This window comes from Anastrepha obliqua, chromosome 5 (assembly GCF_027943255.1).
Source record: "Anastrepha obliqua isolate idAnaObli1 chromosome 5, idAnaObli1_1.0, whole genome shotgun sequence".
In the NCBI taxonomy this organism is placed as follows: Eukaryota; Metazoa; Arthropoda; class Insecta; order Diptera; family Tephritidae; genus Anastrepha; species Anastrepha obliqua.
In genome coordinates, this window is record NC_072896.1 from 40,987,084 (window position 1) to 41,004,000 (window position 16,917).

Sequence of the window (16,917 nt, forward strand, 5' to 3'; positions counted from 1 at the left end):
TTATAAAATGTTGGTTTTTTTCGGCAAGAGAAGACTTTACTACTCAGTTGCCTACCTAGTCCAAAGTGGCACTTATTAGCAAGAGATATTCTCCGTTAAATTTCACGGCTGATATTATCATCGGTGTTAATGCTGCTTCATAAATAAATGAAAACTCTTACGGCTTCAAAATCATAACCGTGAACAGTGTCATAAGTGTCGACAGCCGAGTGCTCCCACTGTTTGTTTAAGGACAGACTTGGCGTGTTGTGGATATCTGGTCAATTGTCGATTTTCCAGATCTAAGGCCACACTGATAAAGTTGTTGTTGTTGTTGTTGTTGTTGTTGTAGTAGTAGCATAAACATTCCCCGTGCATATACGAGAAATGCTGCTGAAGTGACAGTCCTTGGCCGGATATAAATCCGGGTCGTTCCGGTTACGTAGAACCGACTGTCGTGGGAACGACACTGATAACGTCTACTTAGTCAGTTGATGGTGGGCTTCATTCATTTACACAAGACGCTCGATAGCATCTTGCATGCGATATTTAGATGGTTAATTCCGCGATAATCGGCACAGATTGCAGGATCAACCCATTTATGGATTGGAAAAGCCTATTTAAATTTTAATCGTCGGCATGCTTTTATTCGACCATATTTTGTATAAGAGCTGCATCTTACCAGCTTCTTGTCGCGTTGTTTTAATACCTCAGCCGGCAGTCCGTCAGTTTCCGCGGCTTTGTTGTTCTTAGCCGTATTATCGCTATTCTCACCTCTCATGGTTAGGTAGCGGAACGACAGTCCCGTCATCATTCATTGGGGGGTCGGGATATTCACATTCTCTGTGACATGCGCAATTGGCACTATTTAGCAAAAGTTTTCCCTCTTCTCAAGCTCTTCGCACTCACGTATTTCGACCTCTCGTTTTTTCTTTCTAGTAATACATTTCTCTTCCCTTTTCAGCTCCTTGTAACGATCCCACATGGCTAGATGCATGTTGTTTGCTGCACAGAGGGGTGTGTGTAGAGACCAAAATCCCCTCTTTGCCCACCGTGGCACTGTCGAAATATTACCGCCAATCAATTATGATTTTCATATATGTATGTGAATGCGTGTGAATGCAAAAGAATATTTTTTCCCAAACTGTCACCCGAGTACCGCTTCAAATTAAGTAAATTTATCGGTAGAATAGCCAAAAATACCCGTTTTAATTTTAATTAAATATTTTTGTTTTTTTAATAGAATTAAGTTCAAAGATAATTCTGCTTAAAAAGTTTCAAACATAGTTTTGTAAAATACCGTAAATAATTAATCCTCTCTCAAAGTAAGCCTGTGTATGCACTGTAGGCAGAGTTAGACGAAGCTGTTGCAGCCATGCGGCGGAAAATTACGAAAGACAAAAAAAGGTAGATTAAGGAAAATTTACTGAATAACTCTAGATCTTCAAGCTTATATTCGAGGCTTTGTGTATTTATATAGATTTTCACTTGTCACTTCAGTATATTCACTTAAGAGAATGTTTGAATGAAGAGAATTGCGATATTTTACCATTTTATCACACGCTGAGACAAAGGTGTGTTATCCCCCGCAAGCAAGCATTCAAAAATTGATACTTATTATAGAGAAGTTTCAGGATTATTGGACCACACTGTTTCACGTACATTACATATTGACTTTGCGAATCTAGATCTAATCTCTTAAACTGTTTACCAAATGAGGTTGCGATGGCTCTTCAGGAAAAAATGGATACAAACAAACTTTAAATGGCGATAGTGAATTTATTTCAGACGCAATCCTATTAACAGGCCCTGCGGAAATCACAGAGGTTGATCAAGATTCATTAAAACACTATATGTAATTCTACAGACCTCAGCATCAGGTAAGCCTGTTTGGGCTACAAAACAATTAGATCAATCCACGCAAGAAAGTATTCCGCACCAGCGACAAACCGAGCTGTTTAAAGGCTTCAACAGCTTCTTCAGGCATTGAAAAACGTTGATTTCGGATTTCATTTTTGATGTTCGGGAAGAACGAAAAGAAATGATTAGGTACCAAATCAGGTCTATAAGGCGGATGACCCATTAATGCGATCTTTTCAGTGCTCAAAAACTCTTCTGAGTGAACCGATATCCGAGAGCTCGCATTGTCTTGGTGAAAGATTTTTCGTCTTCGGTGATTGGTATTCCTTCATTTTCGCAAACTTCTTGTGTTCCACTCAAAATTTACTTTTTTAAGTTTCTTTACTAATACAGTTACGATATGATCAGATTTTCCGAATAATCAAGCGACCATTTGCTTTGAGGTGCTTCTTCCGCGAACAACTTTTGTTGGATTAAGCTCGTCTTGGAACACCCGTACTACCAATTGCTATGTTGCCTTCGATTCATATGCGTAGATCCAAGTTTCATCTCATTACATTATACATTACAATGTCATAGATGTGATTTGAACCACCGTGGCTGAATTTCTTTAACATATCTTTACACCGATCGGCACGAGTTTTTGGTTTTTTTTGGACAATTGAAAGCAAACGAAAACAAATCTTCTTGGCGCCCAAATGTTCATGCAATATTGAATGTATGCTGGTCTTGCTTTATCATCAAATATAAAAGTTATAGATTTTTGAGACGCTGCAGCCGCTTTTGTCCCATAGTGCACAGTAGCCGAATAATTTGTGCGTGACTACCATGCGTAAGACCCGGACTCGAAACCAAGTGTGGTCGTGAAACACCAAAGGTAAACAAGCTTTTTGTAATAGTGCTCACCTCTCGGCGACAACGGCAAATCTCCAAGAGTACTTGTGGTATAAAACAACTTCTCATAAAAAAAACCAATTGCCGTTCGGAGGCGGCATTTACATGGTGAATATTTAAATGTTTCTTGCAGAATTTTGTTATAATTTAAAAAATATAATTGGATGATTCACAAGGTATCGTAAGTGTCGTATTATCTTTTTTTGTAAAGTTTTTAATAGTTAATTTAATGTTTAGAGGACTTGAAACCACAACCAACTATTTTTCAATTGTACGGTACCTTGCCAACCCCGTAAATATAATTTTAGCCGTGTAAAGTTTATGACATATAGAAATACAATTCCCTTGCTTTTCCAATAGGCATTTTCTAGTGACGTTACGAAAAGTTTTCTTGAATTAAAACTACCTCTTCTGTCACCCTGTTACCAATAGCTTTTTGAATTTTTTGTTATTAAAATTTCTTACACCATATCACATATTTTTATATTTATGAATCTGATATGGACAAATTATTGTTTGTTTGTGTAATTTATACCTACCCATATATATATGTATATATATATATAATTGACGCGTACATCCTTTTTGGGTGTTTGGCCGAGCTCCTCCTATTTGTGGCGTGCGTCTTAATGTTGTTTCACAAATGGAGGGACCAATGGAATCAACTATGTGTCAAATCGGAACCAATAAGTTTTAAGTGCACTGAACGTTAGAAAAACGGGCTTCTTTTCCTTATACCATATTTGGGTTTGCTTACCTTGAATGACTTCTCCTAATTACTTTTACCTAAGCTAGCTTCTTCTTCTTGATTGGCGTGATAATTCCTTGAGTGACTTAAGCCGAATTTAGCACAGCACGCCAGACGCTTCTTCCTCGTACTAACCAGCGCCTACTGGACTCACTACTTATACATCCAACCAAGCCTTTCTCCACCTTTTTTTACAACACAAAGTCGGGCTTCCTCTTTTCTGCTATCGCTAACAGATGCCCCATGTATTTCTTTCAGAGCTGAAGCGTTTGTATCCATTCAAACAAAATAACCTAACCAGATGGATCTTTATTTGCCACACTTTGCCTATGTGGCCGTAAAGCTTATAAAGAACGCGTGAAGGTTCAAAATTCTTACGGAAATCTTTTTCTCGCACACTCCATAGGCTGCCTTATCGGAAGCTGTCATCGTCCAATTTTCTGCGCCGTACAATTGGGCAGAAATGATGAGAGACTTAAGGTGTGAATTTTGTTCGTCGTTCGAATTGCCTATTTTCTGTTTTCTAAAGTAATAAAAGTACGTTCATATATGCATTAAGTACCAATAAATCCATAAAATTAATCTACCCGTTCACATATGGCAGATTACCTGCAAAATTGACTATCAGCTGTCAATACAGTTGAGAAAGGTTTTTCTTCATAGAAACTATTTTGATGGAATATTTCGGTGTTTTTGGTTTTTTTAATTATTATTAACGATATGAAGAAAAGGCAAAGAGAAGGAATAGTTAATTTAATTGCGCAATTGACTGCTAACAATCCGTAATTGGGGAAAATCCGTAAACGACGTTTAATCAGGTTTCAAAAAAATTATGGCAGCAAAACGCATTCGACATTCGATATTATATTTTATAAGTGATAAGAGGACATTTCATTTAGTTTTTATTTTGACGTTTTGAAAACACAGGGTTCTATGCTAAAAAGTGTGGTTATTATCTAAGATTATTTTATAATTTTGGGAGAGAAATTTTGTATGGTATGTATGTATTTGTATCTCGCTTTTTAATTATGGACTGGGAGTTAAGCACAAAAAAGTAGATCATCTACTTATATGTGTACGTATTATAAGTCTCTTACTCAGTGGCGTCAGTGTCGACGCTCAAGTGCCTTGTCTTCTTTCATCACCAAAGCCATTATCTTCATTTCTTTATACAGCGTAGAAAAATCAGTATTAAGGGCGCGGTTAATAAGGTCGATAATCAGTATCATCAGCATACGTCAAGAATTGTACGCTCCTATGAAATATGGTGTCTGAGCGGTTGAGTGCGAACATTGTTTTCCAGCACCAGATTATCGAAATCACTCGACTGAAAATATCGTTGGGCGATAGTTGGCACATATTTCATGAACATCCTTTTTATGAATTAGGCAGAGAACACTTAAATTTCAATCAACAGGCACGTACTCATCCGTCCATATTTTGCATAGGAGCTGATGTATAATGTGAACCTCACCAGCTCTCTGCCACCAATCGGAGTGCCGCTGCTAAAACTCCCTCTCTTGCTATCGTGGTGTATGCCTCCACATGGGTGGGTTACCGTACCTCACAAGAGCCTGGATTGAGATTAAGCTAGGCTAACCTTCAAAAATTACTTTCGCCTAGCTTATTGCGCTACGCAAAAAATATCCAATTTGATTCCTATTTGAAAAAAAAACTGGTTTGACGTGGTGAATTAAATTAGGTGAGTTTTGATAACGTACCGGGCTAGGGCTGTACCAAAGTATAATGTTCAAAAATTGCAATCCCGGCCCGTTGATCTAGTAAAATTTGGTTACGAAGTTTTACAATAAAAAAACGAATTTATTTAGAATTGATTTTTGATAGAATTGAATTTTATTTAGAATTGAATTTGATAATTGGACCCAATTTTAATTGCCAATTCAATGATGTATTAAAGAACTTATTAGGATAGGTCCCATTCGAGTCTAGTAGCCATTCAAATGTTGAAGTAAGACTAATGGATCGGTAATCCTTGAAATACAAGTGGCTGCTCTTAACAGGTTGTTGTATGAAACTTTGCCAGTCTCTAAGCTAATGCATAGCATTAGTATCGCGGCCCCACAACTATTTCCTCTTTGATTATCGTAATGTACGCACTTTTCATAATCATTTTAAATACGATACATAAAAGCTTCCAGTTTTGTCATTTGAGCAGCTGTTTGCGCATGAGAAAACTTCTTCGCTTTTGGATCACTCCCAAGGCTTTCAATGCTAAGTCAAACCCTATCAATCTGATAGTTCTTGTTGCTTCTTTCACGGTCTTTCTCTGAGTATTGCCACTAATTCTGGAAATTCATAGTTCTTTATCCATCCGGGACGTTCTTTATCATCCACATCGAAATCGTCTCTACCAAGTTTGAACAAAATCTGCAAATTATTAAAAAAATTTTAAAGTCTATAAAGAATTGGCAAACTGAGTTTTGATAAATCAGACCATTACTATGACTTTTTAAAATATTCCGCCAGCAGCGAGATTATTTCAAGCATCACCAAACCCTTATTAATATGATTATTCATCGAATACTGTCTTAATTTTTTAAATCAATTGGTTGTGTGTTCAAAAATGCTAAGAACGCATAGTCACTCCACCAAACCTCCGTTAGCCTTAGCCCTTCACTCCTAAACTTCTCCTTGATGGTGTGTGGTCCCATAGCAAGGAATGGCTCGGGTCCTATTAATGGCAAGACCGCAGCCTCTCTGATCTATGCGTTCGCTACTTCGTACCCAGTTCTAGTCCTGTGTCTTGGGACCCAAATAAGCCGGATGCGATTGTGCGTGCTTAATAAAATAAGTCTCCCGATACACTCAAAGACCAGTGAGGACTTCATCTCACAGGATGATAAAGCCTTGTGTACCTCTTGACTGTCACTCAGAATGGCAATTCGAATATAATGAAACATATCGGCTATTGCAATATCGGTCGGAATTGTAAGGGAGATGAACCAGCGAGGCTCGGCACCAAACTCGGCCTAACGATTGCATAGACAATAATATAATACCCTTACAGACATGTAAGCTACTTATTTACAGCGAATGAAAGATGGCGTAACGAGCCTACCTGTAGAATCGCACGGAAATGGTAGCCCGTTCTTAATGCTAAATGCACAAAATCCCTGCTGAACCGAAATAAACATAGTCTTAGAAGACTAATTTTTGCAGAAGCTGTGAAGATTAAAAGGGGAAGAGACGAAAGTGCCAAAACTCGCCATTCTAGGTAGACAATTCTTCAAAGAGTTGGAAGAACTCAATAGTGTGGAAGCCAGGGAAGTTTTTGATCAGTTCACATTGGTTTTAGGAGATACCGAAGTAAGTTCTCCTTCCGGCATTACAATGGGTCATGCTACAACCTAATCTAGATTCCAGTTTAAATTTAATTGCTAGAACCGGCAAAGAAATTAGGGGCATCGCAAAAAATTTTATTTTACCCATAAAGGTTTTTTCTTAGTACTTCTTATTTAAATAATTTCATTACCAATGCACGGGTATTTATTACATTTATCTCTTATTAGGAACGGGATTTTCTGCGTCAGCATCAACAGGAGCAGTAAAATCTATAGGTCTAGTCACATCTTCACAAAATGTAACCTCATCTCAGGATATCACGAAACGAACAAACAAGCCACTTATGGAAAAGCGACGACGTGCCCGTATCAATCAAAGTTTGGCCATACTAAAGGCCCTCATATTGGAGTCGACGAAGAATCAATCGAAAACAACCGATGGCCAAACTAAACACACAAAATTGGAAAAAGCTGATATACTGGAATTAACTGTACGTCACTTCCAGCGGCATCGAAATCTCGATGATACAAGTAATACATGAGATTTTTTAACGTGTTTTCATAAAATTTATAATACAAATTTTCTACCACGTCCGCAGCCATTAATAAATATAGAGCTGGGTACACGGACTGCGCTAGAGAGGTGGCTCGCTACCTGGCCACACCTGAACCTCCACCACTTGGAAATATTCCTTCTTTGTCTGAACCAGGGTCCAAAGCACGTCTTCTGAGACATTTGGATCAATGTATAGCTGAAATAGACATTGAGATATGCCCTCACTCGACTGCAACCTATGCCGACAGTCCATCCAGTAGTTGCTATGACATCAACTCAGCGACAAAAAAGGCGTAAGCTAATTTTATAAAATAATTTATACTGTAATAAAAATACATACATATGTACATATATATAGGGTCTTTCTAGAACGATTTTCATTTTTGTCATTATTTAGATTTGACAGCTCAATAGCTTTTCTTTTCACAAATGTTAAGTAGAAAATCTATAAATTACTAAAATTAGGTACATTTCACTCTCTAATGCCACACAGCCATTCAAGCAGTTAATTTATTGCAAGTGAAACTCCCAAGAAGAACAATCAAATTTAACTATTTTTGCCTTTGGAATATTTTTTACACACAGAGAACATTTCCGAAGTATACATAATTCATAAATACTACAATATATAGCGTGTTTAAGAGCTTGAAAACTTGAAATGATAATGCCAAACATAAATATTATTAGAATGATTTTTTTTTTTCATTATAATCCGGTAGATAATCATTAGGGTGGTCCAAAAAAAATTTGTATGCTGCCGCCCCCCAAAATAGTAAAGAATGAAAAATAAAAAGACCCGTATTTTTTTTTTTTTTAATCAGACCATATTTAATGGTGCCGCCGGGGCTTTGAAATATCCCATGTATTTTGCATAGGAAAAAATACTTTTTCGTAGATTTCATGTAAAAACCTGGAAAATGAATATATTTTAACCGGATAACTCAGTTTCTCTTCATAATTGGTCAGGGAATAACAACCAATTATGAAATAATTAATTTTTTTTGTATTAACTATTTTCATAAAAGTAATATAAAATATTGTTTTTCGATTTTTTCTTAGATTTTCGTTTTATGGGGGCTTTTTGGGGTTCTATAAAAAATAGTTAATACAAAAAAATTAATTATTTCATAATTGGTTGTTATTCCCTGACCAATTATGAAGAGAAACTGAGGTATCCGGTTAAAATATATTCATTTTCCAGGTTTTTACATGAAATCTACGAAAAAGTATTTTTTTCCCATGCAAAATACATGGGATATTTCAAAGCCCCGGCGGCACCATTAAATATGGTCTGATTAAAAAAAAAAAATACGGGTCTTTTTATTTTTCATTCTTTACCATTATGGGGGGCGGCAGCATAAAAATTTTAATATAAATTTTTTCCCATGCATTTTTGGACCACCCTAATAATCATGGCATTTATTTTTTGAATATGATATCCGGTATATATTATATATGCCTACGAGTTACATGGTCCATTCGATCAGTCCAATTTTTTACTACTTTTTCCAATAAGTCTGCCCTATGGCGTCAATGCAATACTCCAGTGCAATAAATCGATTGTTAAGCACGCTGTATGACAAGTTACGCCATCTTGTTGAAACCAAATATCGTCGATGTTTGGCTAATTAATTTTTGGAAACAAAAACGCAGTCAGCATGGCGCGATAGTCATTAACAACATAAACAAATTTAATTTAATCCTTTCAGATCCATGGCTAAGTACCTACTTGTAAAGCTTTTATATTACAATTTTTGGTCAATAGCATGTCTTATGAGCCAAAAATATTATTAGACGATCAATCTTAAGAGATCCGGAAGAGGTGAAGTATGAACTTTATCCATACTCAGTACATCGTAGCCCAACAACCTAAGACTGAGTCTAGTAGAAAACGAGCAACTACAGAGAAAGAGGTTTCTGCAGTGTCCTCATTTTCAAGACAGGAAAGGCATACAGGGTCGCCAATGATTCCCATGGTAGCAATATGCTGACTATGCTGACCACAGGCGATGTATCCTGTGACTACAACCACCAGTACTCTCAGGTCCTTCCTAATAAGTTGTTTAGAAAAAGGCCAAGTTTTAGAAAAAGGCCACTAATTTCCTGTTTGGTTCTTTCACAAAGCACTTGACTACTCTGCAGGAGTCCAACTCAGACTAACGCCTCTATGAGCCTTCATTAGGTAGTTTGTCAGCCAACTCGTTCCTTGTAATACCACATTGTTCAGGCACCCAAATAAGACAATCTTTGTTGCGTTTTGCAATACTGTTCAGTTTTGTCTTAAATTCATCGACTAATTTCGAAGAGCAGCGTGTGTTAGCAAAGTCTTTTAATGCAGCTTTACTGCCACTTTTTCTCAATTAGCCAGCAGGCTACATTTAAGTTGACATAGATTTCCGTTAAGAATATCGTCTTTGCCGAATGCCTTTAGCGTAGGAGTATTTAGTGTCTGTCTTCGTCAAAGTACCATCCAGATCCGCTACCATCACTGGTTTTGGATACGACGATGTAAAAGTGTGCTGAAATCCCGTTAATAGGTTGTTTGGACTTAACCATTGATCTGTATCTCGGATCAAAACATCACACTTCCTACCGAAGCGAACGTAAGGCACCCGATTATCCGCTGGCTCGAGAACAGTGTGCACCGCTCCGACAACTAGTGGCATATCTGACAGGGAACAGTGTTTTCCTCGTTTCGCCAGAACCCGTTTTAACTTGAACGTTTAGGGTTGCAAGTTCATGATGGCATTAAGGGCATCGCCATCGCCAAAAACATACTTACTTTCTTAATTTGGTCTATAATATAAAAAAAAATAAATAAATAATTGGCGCGTACACTTCTGTTAGGTGTTTGGCCGAGCTTCTCCTCCTATTTGTGGTGTGCGTCTTGATGTTGTTCCACAAATGGAGGGACCTACAGTTTCAAGCCGACTCCGAACGGCAGATATTTTTTATGAGGAGCGTTTTCATGGCAGAAATACACTCGGAGGTGTGCCATTGCCTGCCGAGGGGCGACCGCTATTAGAAAAATGTTTTTATTAATTTTGATTTCACCGAGATTCGAACCAACGACCTCACTGTGAATTCCGAATGGTAATCACGCACCAACCCATTCGGCTACGGCGGCCGCCAATGGTCTATAATATAGCTTTCATAATTTTAAAGGCTTGGTACCTCATTCAGCCAAGCACTTTTCTCAATGAAACAAAGGAAAAACATAAAACTTGATTAAATTTTAAATTCAATTTTTCGGGCAAAAAAGAATATACAAATGAAATGCCCTCTCAATATTGCGTAAACAGTTAAGAAGCACTGGAATTCATAAGACACCATTTTTATCCGAAACAAACGCCAAAGTTATTTATTATTGTTTATAGGCGGCCGCCGTAGCCGAATGGGTTGGTGCGTGACTACCATTCGGAATTCACAGAGAGAACGTAGGTTCGAATCTCGATGAAACACCAAAATTAAGAAAAACATTTTTCTAATAGCGGTCGTCCCTCGGCAAGCAATGGCAAATCTCCGAGTGTATTTCTCCCTGAAAACGCTCCTCATAAAAAATATCTGCCCTTCGGAGTCGGTTTGAAACTGTAGGTCCCTCCATTTGTGGAAAAACATCAAGACGCACACCACAAATAGGAGGAGGAGCTGGGCCAAACACCCAAAAAGGGTGCACGCGCCAATTATATATATATATATATAAAAACTGAAATAGCGCCTACATATCTAAATACAGTCTGTGTGACCGTCATAACTTGGAAACTATTTGTCTAAGGCGATTCTAATCAACTGCATTGTATGGGCTTATTATATTATATTAAAGTAAATGTATGGTCACTTCATTGACTATAATGGCTGCACATCTTCGAGCCATACTTTGTGTTTATTTCTACCAAAGTTGTGGAGGTAGTTGGCCCCGAATAAACCTAATTTTCCTTGATAACTGCTTGAGCATCAACATTTCTTTTCCTTTGAGATTTTGTTTAACTCTTGCCCATACATTTTCAATAGGGTTGGCATCAGGCTACTGCGAAGGCCAATCCAACATATCAATCCCATTTTGCTATTTCGACTCAACGGAAGTTCGGATTTGTCACAAACAAATCAATAATCTTCTGGTCTTGCTTTACAGAGGTTTGTTTTGGGCCTCGTCCGGGGAAGTCGTCAACGTTTTTAACTTTGATACACTATTGCACCCATTTATTTTTGAACTTCTGTGATTTGTTCAAATATTTAACTGTAGATGCACATGAAATTTTTGGACCTTTAGGTTATGTACATAGAAACACTCCTTCTAAATTTCTCACAAAACTAACATATTACGTTACACAGCACATATTGCAAAAAGCATTTTAATTTTTTTTAACGGAATTCTAAGTTTGAATTTTGCCCGTCACGCTTCCATTAGGCAGACTGTATAGTATGTAGTACGAGGGCATGTTTAGAAGAGATAAAGTTACAAAAAATTTCGTACATGAAAAAACAAACGAGGGAAAGGCTTTTCCAATAAGAGGAGTTATTTTAATAAAAGATCAATGGTTTCGTTGTTTGTGTGGCACGTAGCGCCATCTTGTTGAAAATAAACGTTGTCCAAATCAATACCATCCAATTCCGGCCATAAAAATCATTAATCATCTCTCGATAGCGCAATCCATCCATCGTAACTGTTGCTCCAGCTTCACTTTCGAAAAATTAAGGTCCAATGACTCCACCGGACCATAAACCGCACCAAACACACGTTGAGGATAGAGAGAATTTTCAATAACTCTTGGATTTTCTGAGCCCCAAATCCGACAATTTTGCTTGTTGACGAAGCCACCGAGGTGGAAATGGGCCTCATCACTCAAGATGATTTTTTGAGGGAATTCCGGATCATTTTTATGCATTTCAAGCAAAGACTCATTCAGCAACGTCGTGTGTTGATGATCGGCCGGCTTGAGTTCTTCTGTTAATTGGACTTTATAAGGAGAAATGGACAAACCTAGGTTTTCTTCAACACTTTCGGCTGCAACAGCAATATTTTCGGCTGTTCTTGAGCGACGTGCACGGGTTTTATTCTTCACATCACTAACTTGTCCCAACATGTCGAATTTTTTCACCAATTTCTGTATTGCGGTCCGACAAGGTGCTTCACGAAATTTTCACCATTTTTTTAGTGAATTTTAATAATTTCAATGCGTTGTTTAAGCGTGTATTGTTCCATTTTTATCAATAGCGTAGTTTCTTTTGTCAAATATCAAATAATGACAGTTTCAAAAGTGGCATCTACCGAAATAGCGGGCTATTCAAAATAACACCTGTTATTGGAAAACCCTTTATAATTCAAGACTTATATAGTCGCATAACACAGCAACTTTTATTTCATTGGATACAATGGTTTCGCTGTTGTTAACAAATATTGAGTGAGTTAAGAGTCGCTACTTATGTTAGTTAGTCCATAACCATTATTTAAATATTTTGTTTCACCGCGAGCGTTCAATAATTCGCCGCCGCTATGGTGCGACTTTACATCCCTTGATTATTTTTTTTTTTAAATAAGGCCAGAGTTAAATGGATTTCTCACACCGTTGTCGTTTTGTTTAAATTTATTTTCCTATCGCTCTTATCTTATTTTTGAGTTGGAACAACAAAAATAGAAGGGTTGCGTATCAGACTTGGCAAAATACTAAGTTGCCATGGTGCACGTTAATTTACATACATACATAGAAACATGCATATATTCTTTAAAATACGTTTGTGCATTTAATTTTAAAAATATTAAAACAAATTTTGCTTAAATTAAAATTTGCAGTCAAGCGGATGACAATTCATTAGATTACAGCAGCCAAGACTCGAATCCATTAGATTTCAGTAAAGCCGCCTCGAATGTTTTAGCATCAAAAGCAACTTTTGTTAGTCCTGCTGGCACACCAATTGCACATTCTACAAATTCTCCCTGCTCTGAACGTCTAAGTTCACAAGTACTACCATTTAGTCAAATAAAACTCTGAACAAAATAATTTTAAATTTTATTCTTTGCATAGGATGAGAACAACAATCCCGATGGACCTCAATCTAGCGCAGGGTCGAGCAGAAGTGAAGGAAACATGCGGCCATTGATTGCCGGTACCGACTTACCGAATGTAATAGATATTAATGCTGTACAGAGCTTTGAAGATCGCAGTAAAGTGAGAGAACATCTATAAAGTATCCGAGACAGCAGCATTCAAAATTTCACTCCTTTTTTTATTCTCACAGCTCTGCTCAAATGTATTGGATACATACAAACATCTAAAAGTAAATGATCCAACTGGGATCCTTGTGCTTCCCCCACACTACGTTCAATTGGCAGCTGCGTTGGGTTTAAATACACATCCCGTAATGGAATCCGTTACTACACGCACGGACTTTGAGCGCCTTATAGAAATGAATCATGTGCCCCCATTGCCAGCTCAAATTGCCAATAAACTCAGTACGTATGGAGCTCTACCTGGAGCTTTGGAGGCCGCACATGTAGCTGCTGCTTACGCAGCGACAACTTTACAAGCGAAAGAAAATGGTATGACCACAGCAAGTACAGCATCCTCAATGGCTGGAACTATGAATGTGGAGCGTCCTGCCTCTGTGCTCTCTAATGCAACTTCTGTTGCATCCACTTCTGTGAGTTCTATGACCTCTACCGATTCACTGAAAACCAGTCAACAGCAACATCAGTCATCACGCTTGGAAGCTGGATCAGCATCGACAGTAGAAGCAGCACAATTAAACATGGTTAACAATCCACTATCGGTGAACCTCGCCGCAGTAGCAGCAGCGCAGCACCAGCTGCATCTATTACGACCCAATGAGGCTCTAGCACGGCAAGAACAACAGCCGCAAGATGAAAATATGTGGAGACCATGGTGAGAGGCACACATTTTAGTCCATTGTGTTATTAAAGAGCTTAAAGCATGTAAATACCAAAGATTTTTTTCCGTAATTATGTGAAGAAAGTAGGCAGCATGGGAATATAAAAACATGGCAATATGATAAACTTTTTTCATGAGATCTCGTTAGGTTAATTTTATTTACCTTAAGTCATCATATTGTATATATTATTTTTTTTATACGGCGCTGTCACTATTTGTTGACTCAGGCTGAGAGTAAAACTCTCGCGCTAGTTGATTCTTCAATGTACAAGTTTCGCCAGACTCCTTCGTTCAGCAACTTCCTTTACCTCATTTTTTTGACACTCTGGCTCTGGCTGTGAAGAAAATGATTGACATCTTCTGCCAGCAGCATTGTACGAGTACTTTTGTTCTATGTGATGCCTTATCATGCGTGAAGATAACACACAGAAGTAAATTGCCTTGTCTAATATATCGATTGGAGTGAATCGTTGTGAATTTACAAGAAAATATGCCCTTGCTTAACACATGGATTTATGCCATATGAGTTTTGCACAAATGCTAATTTTTTGTTTATCTAGTGTATCTTCCAGGACTTAAGACATTGGGCAAATATAGTGTGAGGCAAAATTGCCAGATCTGAATGTACTTTGATCAGGTCCAATCAGTTAGTTGAAGACGGCTTCAGTCTTTCATATAGCACTACCATGATGAAAAGAATCAGAAGGTGTAGCTAAAATCAGAATCAGCTAGTTGGCTGACGTCACCGGAGTCACGATAGCGGCTTCTTTACGAAAAAGCTAATATTCCCCATCGGTGCCATCCCGCATGTTGCGTCGTTGCCGTCTGAACAACGACTGATTGGACAAGTGTGTGAATACGTGTGAAATGAGCCAAAGTTGCTCGCACAATTTTGTTTTTCACCATAGCAGATTGGCCAAACCTGGTAATCTATCATCGTTAAGAACTACCGATATGTCGATATCGAATACTCAAAAGTTAAGAGAAATCTAAATATTATAATTAATGTAATTGTTTATCGTTAAATCTGAATACGTTCGATGAACGAATGCTGTCTGTTTTGTGTAATCACTACAAAGGATTACTTTTTAAAATATACGTTAGTGACAAGAATTATTTTTCCGCATAATGCTGTTATCGTTATATACAACATCTGGTATCGCTAGGGACCAAAAGGTCTATGCGTGGCTTGTTGCCAACCAGGTTAACCTAACCTATATGCAACATCGTTTTCTCAACTAACTTCTAACTTTACCGACCCCATTACTTGTATAATAACGGTAAACATTTTTTCGTTACTTCTAACGTTTGTTAAACTACCATAACGTTATTACCATTCGGATGACGTAGATTCGAATCTCCGTGAAACATCAAAATGAATAAAAAGTTGTTACTAATAGCGGTCGCCCCTCGGCAGGCAATGGCAAACCTCCGAGTGTATTTCTGCCATGAAAAATGTATACCGTTCGGAGTTGGCTTAAAACTGTAGGTCCCTACACGTCACAAATAGGATTAGGATCTTGGCCAAACACCCAAAAAGAGTGTAAGCGCCAAACATTTATTGTATATATATATATATGGTATTTATGTTTGAAACAGAACATTTGTTAAATGCCCACCACGACTCCTCTGGCAACACACGACGCACATAGCAAAATTTCCCATTAATTTTGGGCATAGTTCGGGCTGTATATCATTTATAACGCGTATGATTTTTTTCTTCAGCTCAGGAATCGTCTCGAGCTTATTAGAACACTATAGACAACACTAGGAATCTCAATGCCAAAAATACATCGATGTTTTTCCTCCAAACTTACATCGATATTTGTTGATGCATCGCCGCGCGTATATCGATGCATCGATAAGTATAGAGTTTTCCTACACCATGAAAATAAAACAAAACCAGTTTCAGATCCTTTTATTTTAATGTACTTATATACCATTATAGAATCCCATCAACCTTTCCCGTTACATGAACAGCTCTGGTTGGCTGTAGATATCTGCTCGTTGGAGACCTCACAATGGTATCAAACCGGCGCTTTAGTGCTACTTGGGGAGTGCCAGACTGGTACTTTCACCAATCTAAGTTATATACCATTAGGGTGGCTCAAACAAATTTTTGGACATGCAGTTTCATAGCTCATAAAACTTTAAGATTACAAAGTGCAAATTAGCAAAAAAAAAAATTATTAAAAGTCAAAGCAATTGAACCGCGTTGTGAGTATCTTTCAATGATAAGTTTACTAAAGTCAGAAGTACCGATTGTCCTTTTAATCACCCTACAATATGGCATCTTAAGCCCATCTTAAGCCTATTTATCCAACTTCAATTTCATATATCCTACATATATACCATATACTAGGTTGTTCAATAAGTTCTACGGTTCGATAAGAAGCACACATACTTGATTATTGAGTATAGTCTCCCCGAGCATCAATACACTAATTCCAACGCGATTCCAATTTATCCATCCCTGAAGTGAGAATCTGGAAGGTTTGGAAAAAACGCTTCCACAGCTGTTATGACCTCTTCATTTGATGAAAAACGCTTTCAATACATGGACTTTTTTAGGACTGGAACTGGTCTGGTAAACATTAATTCATGGATTTTAGCTATTGTCAAAATGCTCTTGTGGCACGGTGCATTATCCTGATGAAATTCAAGTATTTTTTTTTTTTTTTTTGTAAACTG

The 16,917-nt window shown here is 37.6% G+C and overlaps 1 protein-coding gene across 2 annotated transcripts in view; it reads left to right on the plus strand.

Annotated features, from left to right (window-relative positions):
• Window positions 1-16,276, plus strand: part of LOC129247547 (hairy/enhancer-of-split related with YRPW motif-like protein) — a 29,320-nt gene extending 13,044 nt beyond the window's left edge. Inside the window, exons 3-8 of one of the 2 annotated variants that reach the window (XM_054886707.1) lie at window positions 7,012-7,314; window positions 7,383-7,632; window positions 13,131-13,299; window positions 13,363-13,506; window positions 13,577-14,220; window positions 16,175-16,276. In XM_054886707.1, coding sequence (XP_054742682.1) covers window positions 7,012-7,314; window positions 7,383-7,632; window positions 13,131-13,299; window positions 13,363-13,506; window positions 13,577-14,220; window position 16,175 — 1,511 coding nt within the window. In that variant the 3' untranslated portion in view covers window positions 16,176-16,276. Of the gene's footprint in view, window positions 1-7,011; window positions 7,315-7,382; window positions 7,633-13,130; window positions 13,300-13,362; window positions 13,507-13,576; window positions 15,340-16,174 lie in introns of those variants that run through there. The other variant, XM_054886706.1, reaches the window with a different exon arrangement.
• The last annotated feature ends 641 nt before the right edge of the window (window positions 16,277-16,917 follow it).